At 36.8% G+C, this 20,385-nt stretch overlaps 1 protein-coding gene across 2 annotated transcripts in view; it reads right to left on the minus strand.

Moving 5' to 3' along the window:
* LOC134530854 (solute carrier organic anion transporter family member 74D-like) overlaps positions 1–20,385 on the minus strand; it is a 45,819-nt gene that overhangs the window by 24,587 nt on the left and 847 nt on the right. The window contains exons 2-5 of one of the 2 annotated variants that reach the window (XM_063366111.1): positions 16,141–16,341; positions 15,429–15,662; positions 9,654–9,863; positions 5,153–5,293 (exon numbers count right to left, since the gene is read on the minus strand). In XM_063366111.1, the coding sequence (XP_063222181.1) occupies positions 5,153–5,293; positions 9,654–9,863; positions 15,429–15,662; positions 16,141–16,330 (775 nt within the window). In that variant the 5' untranslated portion in view covers positions 16,331–16,341. Of the gene's footprint in view, positions 1–5,152; positions 5,294–9,653; positions 9,864–15,428; positions 15,663–16,140; positions 16,355–20,385 lie in introns of both variants that reach the window. The other variant, XM_063366112.1, reaches the window with a different exon arrangement.

Genomic DNA, 20,385 nt, shown 5'->3' on the forward strand with positions numbered 1-20,385 from the left:
TCTGCTGTGCTTGGTAATATGTTTAGCTCAGAGGTCGGGATACCTCACTGAAAAAAATGCTGGAAATGTTATGTTATCATTGATGCCATATTGCGTCCAAATCTCGAACCCAAGAATCTGGTTCGCTACAGGCACACCTGGAAGATTGCCACGCCAATGCCCTGCTGTTAACGTACCCAAATTTTGGTAATTGAATTCACGAAAATTGGGTCTCAAAACTAGACGCAGATTGCGTACCTTCCAATGGACGTTTTGGGTGTGGAAGCCACTCACCTTCCCACTGCACACCCTAGAGTTGAATATATGGGTGACATATTGGTTAGGACTCAAATATTCCACACCTCTACGCACGCTCCCCGTAAAGGGTTCTATTCCTGTCCACCAAGTAACGGCCCTTTTTTGTTGGCCCGAAGACCTCTAGGACATACTTCGAGCAATCACTCACCTCATCGAAGCCAACCACAACAAACGGTGATGAAAGAGTCAGGACTCTTCCCAATTACCCGAAGTTCTCGCGACTGCACTCTACCCTCAATGTTTTCACCCCAGATTTACCCATCCCCTCCAAAGGACGCCATGTCTGGTGGCTCCATATGAACAGTTTTGCTCGTCAGAGTCGATCACTGTTTGGGCTCGCAAGCACAACTCTGGTGAGGAACACAGGCACCACCTAGACTAACCAACTGTGACCTCACGCATGGTTGTTAAGTCTGCAGACTAGGGCTCCATAAGCTATTTCGACCGGACACTTCCTGCCACTTATTTCAAAGTGTTTCCATTCCTTAACACGCGGAAATGGGTAGTTTATACAACGAAAATCTATAAATTTAATCTTAATAATTTTCACCGAAGGTTTATCATGCAGTGGTGAGAATTCCAACCGAAATCATCATTTCCAAATCACGAAGAGATCTTCGGGTTTTTCCTTGTTATGTGATAGAAGACCAGGTGAGGAAGTCCCACACTACCACCCCAACAATGATAAACATTACATTTACCGCAAGCTGGGTGTGCTTCAACCGACCAAGTGCAATTACTCTGTCCAATGGACGACGCTGGAAATAGCTGTACCTGAAACGGACTTCATCTAGCTGAAAATTCGGGATTAATATAGTCATTACCGATGGTTTACCAAAGTGATACCTACGGACTCATCAGTTTCTTCAGAAATTCTGAAATGTAAATTAATGTATTTTATTCAATTCAATTCTGTGAATTATCGCTGTTTCTATTGAATTCATTTCAATTCTGTAATGTGTGTGCAGTCATACACCGAAAACACACGAACTGTCACTTAACATATGAAATACACACATTTGTTGAAACGATTCTTACGCTACTTATTGTAAAATAGTTGTACTGACTCAGAAACCTTCGCGGGCATGAGCACAACAACTCACCAAAATTTCATCGCAGTCGGATGAATGGTGTAGGGACGCATACGATGCAAACGAACGAAAATTTAAGACGTGACGGACATACCCCCCTCCCCCAACGATAGCACGTTTAAAATTCACGGCAAAGCCATCTATTGAAGAAGTTTAATACTCATATGATATTAGCGCCGTAATTCGCTAGCCACCGCGAGCTCCACTAAGCCGGACGGGTCTCACCAAGGAGAAGGATAGGAAGTGGCCGTGTGGCGGACATAGAGAAATGACACTAACTCTTTGTATGTCTATGACGTATGCTTTTCTGTTATAAAAATTAATTTACCCCTTTGTCACTCCATTAGGGATGGAATTTCATATTTATATGTGGCCTATGTGTTAATCCAGGTTATAAGCTAGCTGTGTGCCAAATCTGAACCAAATCCGTTCAGCGGTTCGGGCGTCAAAGAGTAACAAACATACACACAAACGTTCGCTTTTGTAATATTAATAGGATGAATAAGTAATATATTATATTATTGTAGCTAACCTAACATAACGAACCATTCACACTATTTAACAGTGTTAACCGATCGTGTCGAGGATTCAGATTATTTTAAATGCATCTAACCTAGGATAACCTAGCCATACCAACGATTAAAATGGTAAAATACCGGTAAACTAGGTACTTGAAATATAGCACGTTTTACAGAATGGTTATACAAATGCCAGGAAGTAAATAAATAAATTTTCAATTCTGTTTTGTTTTTTGAAGCGTTTCTCTCCTGCATAATCATCAAAGAATTTTAATTATGAATTATTACAACAACATGGTAGAAATACATTAAAGATCATATTTTTATCTAAAGCTAACCTACTTCAAAGTGATAACGATAAAGGAAAATTGCATTAAAAATAATCTGTGAACGAACCTTATAGAAAACTATATGTAATTTTTCGTTGTGCGTAAAATTACTATTTAAAATTAATAGTAAACTTTTTGCCTGTTATTGGTGAAGATTAGTTTGTCCTGAAGTGTGGCAACCACATACTAATCAAGAAATTAAAATTAAAATTAGATGAAGAGATTTTGTATGTTCGTTTTAATGAGCCTAAGTATATCAGAAAACAGAAAATTTAGCCTGCTTTTGTATCAATATACGCATTTGTTTCGATGAACAGTATATATAGTGTACTTAAAAACAAACCGTAGTATTTTTTTGTAATATTATTCATGGTGCCCTAGTTAGTCTATGCTGAACTATACACATTTACTATTGGCAAGCCGAATGACGCACATTGGGACAATGTTTCCACCAGAACAGGAAACCATTCGGGCGACCTTGAAACTGGGGTCTTAGTCCATTTCCGAGAATCAAGAGTGATGAGGTTCACACTGCCGATTTGAAAAAAAAAAAAAAGGTATCTATTCTCAATATTCATCACTTCTTGTTAGAATTTAAATATTACACTTAATGTTTCATCTGCTTCAACCGAGTTTACTACATTGCAAACATTGCTTGCACAGGAAAAAAAAATTATTTACTTTTACAAAAGATTTCTTGGGCAACTTTTTGCCAAGAAATAGGTTATAATACTGAAAGAAAGCCTGTACCTTAATCTACTTTTCTACACAATTTCCACCAATATTAAGGCACTTATAGTATCATACAACTAGCTTTATAATCTCATCCTCATAGCAGTATGCTACCCGATTTAACATCTGAAAATTCGTGCGGCCATCTTTAAAAGCTCTAACCCATTTTCCGTTCCATTACATTGGACATAATTATTTATCCACACACTTCACTGATCTGACGATGAAATTCTACATCTTTCATACCTTTGGCACTAAGAAAACGAATCACAGGGCTTTTTTCCACATTCGGCGGGATTCTCAATCGGCGAAGGCATTTTTAATACTCGCAAACAAACGTAAACACGGTCGAATATTTCCGTAATGGCGTCTGTGGCTTGCCAGCAGCTGCAGGTGCACAGGCCGCATGCGCGGACTGCCGACCGCAGCGCTGCAGCGGCCGAATTCCAAAACAGCACCTACTTAAAAAAATACATCCTCATAAAATTGCTTTTGTTGGTTGCGAGGCAGGAAGGCGAGAATTTACCCAGGTGGCAGAATCTTTTTATTTTTGTTGGAGACTTCTCGATTGTGGTTTTTAGTTCTTTAGTTCTGGTACTCAGTTTAAAAACAATAAATTTGCCGCAGTAATATTTATTTTGATTTTAATCCTATAACTGTTGTTAAATTTTGACCATATTTTAAATAATTTTTTTGTTTTCTCTGATTAAAATTTATTTACTGTAATCCTTTTCAATGAAAAAATATATTTGTTTTTAATGGCACAATTCTATTTTGTTTATTATGGTACCAGTCAGTTAGCCTTCCTGTTCTCTGCTGATTGTTCCATGTTGCCCAGAACGCTCTTTTCCCTAGGGGCGGGGCCCGTCCGCGTGCTGCCCGCGTGGTTGCTAGCAGTGCTTTGCAATTTCGGCTCGCTTCTTCCCGTGAATTCATATACAAAATATGCCCTCTGAACCCTTTTTCTTCCCTGGAGCTGTTTTTTTTTGGTACGTTCACGTATCTTGGTGGCAGTTCTGCAAGATTTCGATGGACAATTGTTTCGTTTTTAATTACTCGCTTTGTCCGTTGTCCAAGGCATTCTTCAAGATGGCTCCGGTCAGTGGTGGTTGTTACTTGCCGTGTTTTTCACATCTGTAGCCTTAAGTTTTTTTTGTTGAGTCATCTCACTGTATAGCAGTGGTTCATTTATGTGGTGCTTCAAAATGAATTAAAATTAAGTGTAATTATTCTTCGTCTTCCGTTTTCGGTAAGTCTTACGATATATATATATATATATAGTTATTTAATTTTTTTTCCATTTGATTTATATATATATTTTTGCTATTATTTGTGTATCTGCAACTGTATGTTGTAGGAGGGTCGAGTTTTGGGTGATTTTCAAGTTTTGGATCATATTTTCAACTTTGGTTCTGCAAATGAAATGATGTCTCGTGAATCTACATGTTTGTCAGCCCGGTGAATATGGTTCTTCACCGGTAGCTTCTTGAAAGTTTTTCGTCCTAAAACTGTCACGAAAATTTGTCATTTTCAGCTTATTGCTTTTACGAACTATTAAATAACCATTCCCAAGCACAATTTTTAATAATTAATTAGACTTTTGTTCCTGAAGAAGCTTATTATCTACTTGTAAAAGTTAAGGACCCAATTACTGACATATTTATTTAAGAACATAATTTTACTATTTTAGAAAAAATAATTATAATTAAAATAAATTGTAACTACATTAGCAGGCAATTCGGGTGCACCCAAGGTTTTCTATACCAAACAAATATTTAAAATTTGACAAGAATTTTCTAAGTATTTTTTATCTTATCTTGTCAGAATTTTTAACTTTGTTTTGCCTATTGTTTTAAAATAAGTTTTTGAATATATATATAATTATGTTATCATTTATTATGTTGAAAGAAGCAGTAGTTGTTACACGATTCAGCCAAACTTATGACTGAATTCAGGGAGTAAAGGGATGTCGTTCAAGCATCTTTGTCTCCTCAAGGCTGTTAGGACTAAAGTGCTGAGTGCCTAGCCACAGAGAGGGGTCAATTGAAATGTGTATTACCCCAGTTGTAATGAACATACTTGCAGTTACTCTTCAAATGATCGTCCAATTTGAAAACCTCATACAATACTGAAGTAGTTAAATATGTTTGCTGCAGGTACCTAAACCACGCTTCCCCACACTTACCCAGCCACCAGGCTCCTAGCCAGCGAGGGTCCTTTGGTCGAATTACTGGCGTCAAGGAGGGTTCGATGTACATGCTGAGGCAGAACGCAGAGAAGACGAATCCGATTGCAGGACCCAGCATCCTCAGCGACATAACCACACCTGTGGAAACCAACAAAACATGATTTCCAATACGATACCTGTTTCACCGAGAAACAGATTGGGAGTAGTTTTTACGTTCCGGACAAAAATTTTAGACCACTGATACATTAAATAATATCGCGGGAGAAAATATTTACTAAAGTAAATTAAAAAAAAATACAGGCAAAATCTACGATTGATGAACTGAGGAAACACTAGACAGTCATTTAATATTTAGTGTATTTATATCATCCGTTAAATTATTGTGAGCAAGTCTCCGTGTATGTTTCTTGCTACTGGAGATAACTGATCCAATACATTCTTAAACCACAATAGACTGCAAAAGCAGAGCACATTTTTGAATTGACTGAAATTAATTGGCCAGCACTCGTTAAAAATACTAATGAAACTTAAACTAAACTACAAATGGAAGACATGAATTAATTAACTAAGAGTTGGTTTCCAAGACATTCGGGTAAGGTAGCGAATATGCACTGCCTTGTTGGAGTACAACCGTAACCTACCTCGCGGGCCGTATTCCAGAACGTGTCAAAACTGAACCCTAGTAAAGGAAAAAGGACAACAGTTTTAATAAACAGTATAAACTGGTTCCAAAGCAATCTAGTGGAATTTTCACAACCATCGATACAATTGTTACGGCAAAAATCCTAGAGATAGCAGCACCATCACAAAAAAAAAATAGAACCGCCTTTCTAATTTTCTCAATTACTTTAATTTGCGAACCTTTTTTGTTATGACGAATAAAGTGTACAAAATGTATTCCAGGAATGTTTCGCCAAAACCAAGTTTCATTAGGCACCCCAATACGCTTGGCACGCCCCCCCCCCCCCATTTTCATGAAATTGAATACATGTATACAAGTTAATGGCGCCAGATGGGGGTCCGCCATCTGAGCGAAATTAACGGAAAAGTGATCTCTGCGCATGCGCGAAATTCAGGTGATAGATCGGCAACGGATAGCACACCAAAATCCGTTCCCTAAAAGTAAGGGACTGGCCGTGTCTTATTGTGCTCTAGGAATACGGTTGGGGTACAGGTGTAACATATTCAACACCTAAACCCTTATTTCTGTCTTGCCTTATTCTCTAACACAAACCTCCCTTGCAAGGATCCGTAGAAAATGCTTGTTGAAAAGGCACTAGAGTTAACAAGGATGTTTGTAGTTGACTCGACACTAGGCAACGGATAATTAAAAAAAAATTGGATTTATTCTTGATGTTCTAATACACATTGAAACCTTTATAACTACCATGGGATGCACGTAAATTATTCACCTTCCTGTTTAAAATAATTACAAGAGGATCAGGTTTAGAAATTACTGAGTTAAAGCTGAAATTCAAACTACATGGCTTTATAATATGTATGTAATTGAATAAGAAAGTGTGTAATGTAAAGTAAGTTGGGCTGTGCTCTTATTTTAAAGAACATTTTATCTCGTCTACAATTTAGGTTTAAAGTTGCTGGACGACGTCCTGCACCGAAAAATACAGAAGGCTGGCAAAATATCAACTAGGATGAGAAAAATTACGACTTATTCAATATGTTGTTAAGCTCATTGGCTTAGTAGACAAATTGCAATAAAATATTTTCCTTCAAAACATAGGAAATCAATTTACTTGGGCGAGAAAATCTAAGTTTCAAGTTATACTTAATGATCCATCCTTAAAAAAAAACATTACTGATCTCGTTAAAACGTAGACATTTTAAGTTAATTAAGGCATCAATCGGCTACTACACACACATATATATATATATCTATATATATATATACACATACATACTAGCTGTGCCCGCGACTTCGTCCGCGTGGAATAGTGTCTTTGGGTAGCATTTTTCATTATTTAGGCTAATTATTTTACAAATAAGACACATACGTATAAATACTTTAATGAGCTATTTGCAGTGTTTCACTGAAAAGAGCTTATTAAATTATTTTAGTATACAAGTACATAAGGTATAAAGTATTAATATGAGTTTATTTAAGTATATTTTTATAAACTACGTTTTTTGTTTTCCCATCTTTTGCCAAAACATAAAGATTTTGCGGATTTGATACACGTGAGGCATGGGAATGACATTTTTTTCTAAATGAACTCCTGCAACTTTAAGCGTCTGTCCTTGAGATCTATTAATTGTTATTGCAAATGCTGCTTTATTTTTTATTATTTATTTATTTATTTATTATTTATTGTTATGCATATTCGCATGCGTGTGGGACAGTCGTCTGTCCTCACGTGTCTGACCGTTCGGGTAAGCATACTTAGGCATATTTCCCCACCTACACCGCGCCGTACCACGCCGCGCTCCGCCTCCCCCCCCCCCCCCAGCGGCAGCACAGCGCTCATTGTGTACGCACTCCGTAAATGTTACATCAGAATAGCTCTAAAATTTTGTCTCTAGTCGCAAACTTATAAAACATTCACATAAACCTTACATATATCCATACAAACTTTCATCCCCTATTCCCTATTGTTATTTTACACCCTTGAGGGTAAAACTTTTACAAACTTTGAATGTCATATTTATTTATATCGAATCAACGGCCTAAAAAATAAGTTACAAGCTTCTAGTTCTAAAAATTACGATACTTCCATTCAAACTTTTCACCCCCCCCCCCCTTTCAACCCCGTACAACCAATTTTTTTCGCATTAAAAAGTAGCCTATGTCCTTTATCAGGCTCTAGACTATCTGTGTACCAAATTTCATTTAAATCGGTTCAGTAGTTTTGGCGTGAAAGCGCGACAGACAGACAGACAGACAGACAGACAGACAGACAGAGTTAATTTCGCATTTATTTATAATATTAGTAAGGATAAATCAAATAAATAAAAATATATATATATATATATACACATCAAACACACATCAAATATAGGCATACAGAAATATGTAAGATTGATTTTATCTCCAGTATAATAAATTCATTACCATTTGGCTTTTAAATTATTGTAGATTTTTTTTAAAAGTTTTGGCGAAAATTAATATGTAAAATTGAGAGCACACATAAACACTTTAATTGAGAAAATTAGATTTACGACATCATTTTCTTTAAGCGGAACTAATATGACTTAAACATAAACAAATAAAACGCTAAATCAAATACGGGATACAATTTATTTTGAAAATTTGCACGAATACGGGATAGAACGTTTGGAAAGGGGGTGAGAAAGGGGCGGAGGGAGACACAATAATAGCATGAACCTATAAACAATCCAAAATACAGATAACACGCGCACAGAAATAACTGATATTTACGCAAAAATGTTATGAGAATATACGAGAAGTAATAAATGAGTGCGTTACGGCAATTCATATTGTTATGTATTACCGTCTTTAATAAAATAAAAGAAATATAGTTTTCTATAGTTTTGCTACAGTTTTTACAATCGTACCTAGACTGTCTCTAATTTTTATTAAGTTCAAACAAAGTTTGCCAGTATTCGTATATTTCGAAATACTTTAAAATATGTACAGTAATTGTTTCCTTTAATTACCATATACGTTTGTAAGAAAATTGTTGGAAAAAAATTGAAATGAAACTATTAAATGTTTCTTCATCTCTACTCCCGCATGCGCCCTGGGGTTAGTTACACGAGATTGCGTGGCTTTTGGGTTTTGCCTTACTTTCTGTGCGTTGATCATATTCAATTTACCCAGGCATATCGAACATATCGAATTTAAATAACGACACACATTTAATCTGATAGTTAGCACGAAGACAATATGTAAAAAAAAATAATGTTGTTCAACCTTGCTTCAGGGATAGGCCCTGAAAATATTGCAATTATCTTGTATTATATAAACTAGATAAAACTCCAATTTATATTTATAAATAAATTCTTATGCAATTTTTTTAACTAATGTAATACAGTTATCAAAATAAAATAGGAATATTTATACAATGGCCTGGTAAACCATCTTTCAACACCAGCAAAAAGCTTCCTCAGAATTTCCGTGTACAGAAAAAAAAAAAAAAAACACGGGGGTAGGAAGCAGTACACTGCCCAGATTAATATAATTTTTTGGGGTTATTTAGTTTTCAACACCAAAACATTCCTTTGAATTTGTGAGCAAAGATCTCATATCACTTCATTTTTTTTTTGTTGAGAAAACTACTACCTACAGGTACTGGATAATATCCGAATCCTTGAACGAGCCTACAAAGAGCCGATTACTTCTGGACAAAATGAGCTATAGAAGTGTTACGAATTATAGTTTCAAAATAAAATTATATATATATATATATATGTGTGTGTGTGTGTGTGTGTGTGTGTGTGTATGTGTGTGTGTGTGTGTGTGTGTATGTGTGTGTGTGTGTATGTGTTCCTACAAGAGAAACGTGCGGTGAAACCATCTTACCCAGCAGTATAGGAGTGTTGGACTTCTTGGTGTGGTCGTCGATGTAGGTCTGGCCCAAGGAGTGCGAAAGGGTGACTCCGATGCCGAGCACAAAGTTGGACATGAAGATGAGCACCAGGGGTGTCCACGAGTGCTCTCCGCTGGCGAAGTCTTCCTCGGTGCACATGTCTGTGAGGGTGCGGTTCGCCAGGCACAGCAGGGGCGTCTCCTCTGAAACGTTTCCAGAACCGTACTTGGCATTAGTTTTGCCAGAGGCATGAAAATGCCAACACTGCGTACAAACGAGCTTTTATTGTTGTATCTCCGAGAAGCTTCTGGTAAAAAAAAATTAAATCATAGTTAAACATCTTAGTTCTTTAAATCATTCATGCAATGGGGGATTTTGATTTAATGCAGTTCTTTGAACATACGCAAAGGCCGTTTTGCACTGTTTGTCATGGGAAAAATTCACGACCGCAAAATAAAAAACTCTTAAGACAACACTGCGAACAGATGGATCCAACGATGAAACTAAGTAGATATTATGGACAACTCAACGACATGAGCACAGACGAACACAGTGAAACTAAATATCAGACAGCACAAGAATTCCGTGGGAGGAATTTTGTCATGATCAAATAACAACACATATATCAGTCTGTTTGTTCCTGATGAAGGTAAAAGATGCCAGTTACTGAAACGTCGCAACTGCTTTGTCATAGCAAGCCTACTGTGTTCTTCGGTGGTGTAGTCATTGTGTTGTTCATAACACCTGTTTATTTTCATCGTTGTGTTCGTATGTTTGCTGTGTTGTAAAGGTTTATTATCTGTCTACATTTACTGTTTTTGTTGAAACTGTCTCGTCGTCGTTGGCCCTCTGTGTTCGTATGTGATGTTTTTTTTTTTCAAGTCTAAATTCCTTCCATGGAATATGTTGCTGTATGATATTTAAATTTAGATTGTGTTTGTCTATGCTGTCGTTTTTGTTTTGTCCATAATACCAGTTTAGTTTCATTGTTGGATCCATCTGTTCATTGTGATGTCCATGAATAACAGTGCAAAACTGCAGTGGTGTATGTTCAAAGAATTGTACTAAATCATATTTCTCGGGTTCCTATGCATAAGCATTTTCCAACCAAAAATGGATACTTTTCCAAGAGGCTATACGTAGTTCACATAAACATGCCTCAGAGAGTGCAGTAGTATTATTACAGCAAGGAAAGTCGTGAAGGTTATCATTTTAGGGCTCATGGGTTGCTGTTTCTGATACAGGTTCTGAGAGTTCCTAACTTCTTTTGAGAGTCATTATATTAAAAATTGTATTATATGCAATACTAGCTCGCACAAGAGTTGTAATATTTTAAGAAATGCTTGAATTGAATGCGAAATATCCTTAAGATAAGAAGTATACACAACAATTTCAGGTTATAAGGTTTTCATTAATTTAAAACGGTTGAGGGATGGAATTTATAAAGAGGTGCTAGTGTATTAAAGCCTGATATATTTGAGGTAGATTTTGAAGACATTCTACCTATTGTAGCTGTTACCATGGCGCCACTTCCGGAAATTTTTTGCTTTATTTTGCGTTTCATGGTCCATATACCCCAAAACCATCGTCAACTCAAATATATAAATCTCGGTTGAGGTCGTTAATGGGCAAAATCCGAACAAAGGGATAGAAATGAGGAAGGTTAAAAAAAAAAAATATCGCTTAACTCCCTTAATATGACGGATATCGCAACCGTTTGAACGTATTATACCTCGTAGGAGTATTATCAAAAAACTTTTGTTTGAATATTTGTTTTTGATACCAGCAACCATAACTGCAATGGGTAGAAAAAACAAGGATTGGAGAACGAAAAGTAATTATATCTCTCTCAATAGGCACACCATCGAATCCGTTCAGATTGTTTGTAAATATTATAATATTCATTTAAAACTTTTGGGTGAAACAATTACGCTATTACATCCTTACTTATTTATTGTGAACCTTAAAATATTTTCTACAGCTTGTCAGAATTTTTTTTTTAACGCGATAAACCATTACTGTAAGGCGTGGAAAAGAACAGGGGTTGAACGACAAAAAAAATTAATAACTCCCTTAATAAGTGCACTATCAAATGTGTTTGAATTATTAATAAACCTTACAAATATTACATAAACATTTGGTCAGAATTTTTTTTTGATGTAACTAATCATTGCTGCTAAGGGTAAAATGAACAGGGGTTAAAGAAAAAAACAAATTCATAACTCCCTTATTAGGTAAACTGTAAACCTATTACAATTAATTGTAATTCTTCTAAAAATCATCCAAAACTTTGGTCTTAAAATTTTTTTATAGGACGAACCATTATTGCAAAGTGTTGAAAAAACAAGGGGTTGGAATGACTTGATGTAAGTTTTGGACATACGCCATTGCTAAGAACTTCTTAGCAATGGCGTAGGTATGTCCAAAAACTTACATCAAGTCATGCACTCCCATTGCACAAATCTTTTAAAGATAACAAGGGGTTGGAATGAAAAATAATAAACCCTCCGTACCATGAACACTATCAAATCCTTTCTTATTTATATAATTTTTTTTAAATATTGCCTTAATTTTTGTCTTAAGTGAATTTTTGCGTAATCAACAATTACTGCAAGGGGTGGAAACAACAAGGGCTGAAAGATAAAAAAATCGTAACATTTTTAGTATTTACACTAGCAAATCTGTTATAATTTATTGTTAAAACTTCTAAACATTATCTAAAACCTTTGGCTGAAACAATTTTTAATGAAACGAGCTATTTCTGTAGAAACAGGGGTTGAAATTAAAAAAAATATACTTACTATCAAATTCGTGGAAATTTATTTTAAACCATCTTAATAGTATGTTACACTTAGGTCTAAAGAAAATTTTTATACGACCACGTAATGGTTAAAGGGATGAAAAATAGTGTTTGAATGTCAAAAATGTCTTACCTACCTTAGAAGGCATAGCATGAAATTCGTTCTTAACTATTCAATGCTAGATGCATTGAGTTAAAAACATTGGAAACATTTTCGTTGTATGGAACATGAGAAAATGTTATATCGATTATTTTGGAATATTGGAGAACAAAAGGATGCCATGTACATTAAGCAAGTTTTTTTTAGTACATTTTCATAATAAATAGGTGATTCGAATGTACCTACGCCTGTAGGTTGAGCCGAAAAGGAAATTTAAAAAAAAATATTATTTTATTGTTAATTGTGTTGATTGATTTCTTATTTGCTTCTTTCGTGTATTGAATACTGCGGGTAATGGGTGGCAAGAAATGCTAAAACAAGCAATATTTTTATGTAATATGTCTGGAAAGATGCCCTGCAATTTACCGGCAACAACTGTAGTGCGCAAATTTGAATTTGGCGGACTTCATGGGCCAACTTCACTGGCTGAAAATATGCGCGATAGCAGTGCATTTGCGTTAGTTAAACACACTAGCAACCAGCAGTCTGGTGTTCAGGACAGTTGATGTTTAGTTGTAAGACTTTTACACGATTGGCTTAGAACTATCTGCGCAGTGTCTACTGTCAGTGAGTACGGTGTTGCGATTATAGATCAGACAAAACATGGATAGCATGGCACACTTTAGAAATAACATAGACGGTTGATATGTAAACGGTGAAATGACAGGCGAAAACACTGCATCGAATTCGGTACGCATTTACCAAGGGCGATCTCAAACAGACGTGTACAGGAAAGTAAGACCTTCGTGCGGTTTGACCAGTGACTGCCTGAATCTGGGAGTTCCAAACCACGGAGGGTGATGTACACCAGATGGAGTACGGCTAACTCTAACTCTGCGCCCGGCTCGTCAACTGCACTGTAACGTTTTTGGAAACGGAACAGAAATATAAATGCAAACTTACTGATATTTGTACATTTGAGCAGTTACATGCAAAAAAAAAATTGTGTTCGCAGTTATACGGGTTTCGGATTCTTTCCTGGAAAATTTACACTTTGTGTTGTAACAGTACCTCCAATAGTTATTTAAAGTTTTTTTAAACCGTTCTGTGAATATCTCTCCAATATTAACTGAACGTATTAAATTATTTAGGATAGAAAAACTAAATAAAATCATATTAATGAAAATTAAATTATTTTTTCAATGGTTTAAATTAATTATGCTCGAATGAAACATCAATTAAAGTATACAAATATTCTACTCAGTACTATCTCGAAAAACTCGAAAAAGTAAGTATTTTATCCATGCAAAAATAAACATAGCCATATCTTTCCTGTAGTATTACAAACAATTTCCTGGAAACTGGTTTCCTTAGGAATAGTTTGTAAAAGTACAAAGTGTGTGCTTCCCGCGGCCGACAACCCTTCACGCTCACGCTCACGCTCACATTGTCAGCGACCCTCAACAGAACTGAAGTTTATGAGCACCGTGATATTTCATCGGTGTTCCCAGCTTTCAATAATCTTGTGTCCTATCTCCATAGCGAGACCTCTCGGGACGTAGCTCCAAGTTTACTTTTCATTCCCAGCTCAAACAATTATCTCAAGGATCATAATATGGTGTAACATAATGCATTGACTTTTTATAATTGCTGAAATAATACATGGCCGTAAGAACACATTCCAGTTTTGTTACGGCCTAAAATGCATGCATTTATGCCTCAAAACTATGTTTCCGCTCTGCGCCAAATTGGAATCACTTGAGAATACATAGAAATAGTTTTTTTTGAGATTGTATTTACTTTGCTGGTAAAAATTTCAAACGAAAATAAATGTTCATATAATCTGTATGTTAATATTGCGGGGGCATGAAAACGGTGTATTAAGGGTGTATTTCCCCTTCCAGGTAATTATTTTATAGTTACGTTCCACACGGTTAAACTTGCCGAAGTTTTTAGTGGCTGAACTTTCACAAAATGAAAAAAATAAAAATAAAAAGAATACTTTTTAGCATAATTAACTGGCAAACTTTCATTTATAATATTTTCGTGCAGTACGGATAATGATAATTGGAATATAAAACTGAAATTTTTTAGTTTAAAGTCGATTTTACTGGCTACTATGTGATATGGTTTAATTTGTTTTCTTTCAGATGTATAAATATTTTATTTTATCCAGACCTTTAAAATCCTCAGAATTTTAAATAACATTAAATAAATATTTATGAAATAAATCTTAACCGTACCACGCGGTCACCACTAGCATTGCCTTTAAATCCAAAGAAAAATTTTCACCTATTTATTACATTTAGTTCTCCTTACCTATACTGCACAAAAATATCTAAAAGGCAACTTTGCCAGGTAATTATGCGAAACGAAAGAACTCCATGTATATTTTTTTGTTGAATTTCGGCTACAAAAATTTCTACAAGTTTAACCATGTTAAACGTTAAAACAAAATAATGACCTAAAACGGTCATACCTAGAGTCCCGGAAATTTCGCGGATTCCTCTGGCCTCAGGATAGAATTCAAAGTTATAGGTGTGCTCGACCCATGTTTACTTTCCCATTGGTTGATTTCTTAGCAAGAAAATTTTTATCCTTGTTATATGGCACTACCTGATTCGCTTACTTCTCTCCTAGCTGGACATCGTTGGCTCACGGTCGTAGAGGGGCGTGTCCAGATAACTGCGGTCCAATCATGAACACAGTGCGACAGTGCGGAGGTTTGCATTCTAGCTTGCGACTAAATGAATGCGCGAAAATTCCGTGGCTCTAGTCATACCCATTTTAACCAAGGACATCTTGAAAACCTGCTATTTGCATCTCCCGGACACACGCGTGAGTTGGAGCTCGCGCGCACACACTCACTCTTCATGGGCAGCGACCGGTTGAGCACAGACTCGTCCAGGTACTCCTCGGTGAGGGACAGCGCGTCCTGGCCTGGGCCATACAGGACATGGGGCAGGGCCAGGATGTAGGCCGACAGCGCCGAGAAGACGACCCCCCAGGCCAGCCAGACGGGCCTGTTCCCTCGGCCCCCGTGGTAGGCCATGATCAGCGACAGGAAGATCTGGCTCACTTCGTTCCCGCTCAGCAGCACGCCTGAAAGACACCAACCACATTACTACACACAAACAACACAACATGTGACACCGTACATTCTACGGTCAGGCAATAAAATATGTTATGTGTATTTTTCTGTTCTAAAATAAGTCTTTCTTTGAGGTGCTAAGTTTTTTTGAAGGCGCAAATGTTTGCCAAATAAAGTTCTACATTTTAAGCACGTCTAAGGAAAGTTTTCATTGATATGTACAAATCTTTAAGATTATTTCATGTATCAGGATTTGCAAGCTAGACAGGAGCTAGCTACATTTATTCCGAAAGTAACATAATAATTTTTCTCACAGTTGAAGGAACATAACCAACATAAATCTCAAAGTTGACCTTTAAAAATATTTATGGCTTAAAAGCCCCATTATTAACAGGAGTGCAATTAATTAAACAAACAAAACAATATATAAAGGCTATGCAGAGCAAAGTGTTCCCACCTCTCATGCTAGAGAGTCAGTAAGCGGTCTACCTAACGTCCTGCTGGGGATCTTGAATCTCTTCTCAATGGTGGTGAGCGTGGTACTGCTGTAGATGTGAGACATCCCCTGCACGGTGCCCAGGATGCTGTAGACGACCAGGAAACACTTGGTGTTGGCGAGTTTCTGCAGCCATTTTGGGTGGAACGGTCCCACTCCACAGCGGTGGTCCTTGTCGATCATGTCTGCGGTACCTGTAAAAACACACTATCAAATTTAAATGGTAGTAAACCTCACCGAATCAGTGAAAATAGTTTGTAAGTCTTTTAGAAAAGCTTTGAATTGAACATGTGTATAGGGACAGTTGATTAGAGATAGGATTTCCTTGATTCAACAATAATTTTTAAGTACTATCATTTCACTGATTTAAATTGCTGATTCTTATTTAGACTGAGTTTATACTTGATGTTGGCCTTGCTAGTTGGAAGACACTCTTGATCATCATAACCTTTCCCGTAGGATGTAGGGCCATGACCACCTTTTTGATACATGGGATAACTTGATTACAGGATTTGAATTATTGCTTTTAAAGACTAACTGAACCAATATGGACAAAGAAGTATGTAAATGTTCCTCCGAGCACAAGCGCCAGGCGGTGGTGAGTGGTGACGACCGTCATCTTGGATTCTGACGTCGCGGCAGCCATTTTTGGTGTAAAATTTCTTCAAAATTCCTCATCAATAACTCAAATTTTACCAAAATTCCTAAAAATTTCCCATTTTCGAGGGAAAGATACCCGTTTTGAGGGAATATTTCCCGTTTCATTCATCAAAAATTCAAAAAATTAGGATTCGAAAAACCTCAAAAGAGTTTTGCCTTAGAAAGAACACAAATTCATAAAATGGCTTAAGACTCCTAAAAGCAAGTCGTCATAAGCCGCTGAAGTTAGGACATTGACCTTGATCTTGACCACGTAATTAAAATTCTTTAACTTTTGACCAAAAAATTAACAAAAATTTACAAAAATTATGAAAAAATTACCTGCTTCAAATGTTTAGTTACTCAATCAATTTAGATCCTTTGCTCGATTCCCGGCGAGAGTAAACAAGAATTTATTAATAATATATTTAAAAAATTCTTAATAAAATTAAAAAAAATATAATAAACATTTCTTACGTCACACCCGCCATCTTCAATTTTGACCTAACCGCTGCAATTTTTGTTACGGCTGCCATCGTGAAAAACCACTATTAACATAAGATTTTAATGGATAAAAATGTTAAAATTCATAACAAAATATTAAACAAACACTGTTACACATTTCCTTTTCGGTCGCCATCTTGGATTATAGATACGAAGCACATTTCGTTACGCCCGCCATCTTGGATTTGTATGACATATTCGTTGCGCGTTTCGTTATGGACACCATCTTGGATTCTAGATCGTTGCAATATTGAAAATCCGTAATTATTATGAGATTTTAAAACGAAAAAATAATAAAAATTTACAAAAAAATAAATAATTAAATTTTAATAAAATTTTAACAAAATACGCACTTACATTCTTGGATCGATCCCGGCGAGATAAAAAATAAAGACGACTGATCCTTCCTCCATGGAAACCACCGACCGACTAACCTCCCACCATTAATGAAATGCCAAGGTATGTATCGACAGCTAGTTTGATATCACGTCCACCATATTGATTTCGTCTGCTGGAGACCTCCATCTTGTTTTAGTCTGTTAAGGTGCACTACCGACAACCTAGTTTAATTTTTTCCTGCTAGATTGCAGTAATAATTTATTATTACTGCGGCACCCGCCATCTTGTCATTTGGGTGCCATATTGGAAATTCGTAAATATTTAACTAGAAATTCGGCATGAATTCCATTATTCATTAAATAAATCACTCGTTAATTTACTCATTGAATAGATGGATTCCTGTCCTTGGTTCGATACTTGATCGATGAATTTATTTTATTTTATTTAGAAATAACAATTTAAATAAATATGGTGGAAAGTACTAAAATAATCCTAGTTTCCTTGAAAACCGGCCTCCAGTAAGCAGTTATGACCATCATATTGAAATTGTAATTAATTAGATATAAATTCTGGAAAAAACACCTTTTTTTAAATATAATTTACTACACAATTTCTAGTCTACTACAGGAACACTTGCCAAAGTTAGCAATCTTATAAACATTTAGTACTGCATCGGCTTGAAGTGACTAATTCTTAGCTCCAATCGGTTTACTGAATACAGAGACCAGACAGAATCTTTGCCTACATAGTCTTTTTCTTTCCGACAGAGTTTCTCAATACTGTGTTTAACAAACTGCTTCACATCGTTGAAATTGTAAATGGGAGTATTCACTGTCTTGAATGCACACTTCTTCACTTTGTCCTCAAACGGATTTGGTTTGCCATATACACAGTCCAACCAAAATTTATATTTTAAAGGTCCATATGTAGCTACTTCATCAGTAAGCGGATTGATAATGTTCTGCGTGATATCGTCAAGAAAAGTACTAATGTCGTTCGACTCACTAGTAGTATTTTCAACATTCCACGAAATGCCGAGTTCGCCAAGAGGAATCCGTTATCATTTACCTGTAATGCGCAGAGCACAGTCTTAGGCATAGGTTCTTGACCAGGCCTCATCACATTCGGTTGCTGAACATCTGTTTTTGTGCTTGTACGCATACGAGTCTCCCATCTAAAGCGAGGAGTCGAAATGTCTGCAGGAGGATTCTTAGCACATTCTCTCTTCTCGGCTCATCGAGTATTGCTGTTGTTTGAGAAAATCTTGTCACAGTAATGCCATCGATGCTCGATATTTGTTGTCGAATCACCAACCATTGAAGTCACCATTGAGGGCAAAACGTTGTTCATCGTGGTTTCCTCAGCAGCCAGCACTGTAGTTATTAAGCTCTCTTCTGCTGGTGGTACCACGACTGTTGAAGTCTCCTCTAGTGTTGATGTCGACGTAGACAACGGGATCTGCGACATCATCGTTGACGCTGATGTCAGGGTTCCCTTAGACGATGGTACAACTTCCATCGAGTTCTACGTTAAAGACGGTAAAGATGCCATCGAGTTCACAATAACAGGTACCGTCGCAGCCAGTAACAAACTGAAAGTCCTGTCGTTTGGGACTCGCTTATATAAACGCAACCGGTAGAATAATAATCTAGTCAAAACACGGTTCATTTACTCTAATACACTAGTGAAAACCACATTTAAAAAAGGAAGTACACTAAAAAAGGTAGCAAATTTGGAAGAAAATTCGACAAAATAAATGGACACACAATACACGCAATGGACACACAATTTACACGGAATGGACACGCAATGTACACGCACAGACCACCAAATGACCACGCAATGACTACACAATGACCATGGAATGACCACGGAATGACCACGCAATGATCACGCAATGTACACACCAAACACGCAATGTACGCACAGGACACGCAATGTACACGCAATTATACGCAATGTACACGCAATGATCACGCAATGTACACACCAAACACGCAATGTACGCATTGGACACGCAATGTACACGCAATGACCACGCAATTACCACACAATGTATACACCAAACACGCAATGCACACACCGAACACTTAATGTATACACAGGACGTGCATTTAAGGAAAAGGACGCAAATTCGAACGTAAAGTCGAGTAAACGGAAGTACATACATGTGCACAAACATTCAAATCAGTAGGATGCGATCGTCAAATTATGATAGGATATAATGCCTCCAACGGTCATTGGCTCCAACGCTCCTTTTGGCTCCAAAAGTCATTGGATCCAACAGTCGTTTGGCTCCAACAGTCATTGACTCCGTCAGTCATTGGCTCCAACAGTCTTTTGCTCCAACAGTTATTGACTCCATCAGTAATTGGCTCCAACGGTCATTTGCTTCAACAACAGTCATTGGCTCCAACGATCATTAGCATCAACGGTCATTGGTTCCAACAGTCATTGGCTCCAGCTGTCTTAGTCATAGCTGCTATTTAGCTAAGAGACTAGGAGGCTACGAAGTTGCAAGACTACAGGACTACAAAGCTTCATCTGGCTACGAGGCTACAAGTCTACGAGGCTATGTGGTTCTTAACTGTATTTGGCTCAATTGAACAGCGAGAGTTATTTATCTCATGCTAAATAACTTGTTGCAAGTAGTCCCAATTTTTGCCAACAGATATCTTCACGTGTTGTGTTGAGGTAAAAATTATTATTATTTTTGTGTAGGACAATTGCAAGAGAAGGAACAATACGCTAGACAC

Source organism: Bacillus rossius, chromosome 3 (genome assembly GCF_032445375.1).
Source record: "Bacillus rossius redtenbacheri isolate Brsri chromosome 3, Brsri_v3, whole genome shotgun sequence".
Taxonomy (NCBI): domain Eukaryota; kingdom Metazoa; phylum Arthropoda; class Insecta; order Phasmatodea; family Bacillidae; genus Bacillus; species Bacillus rossius.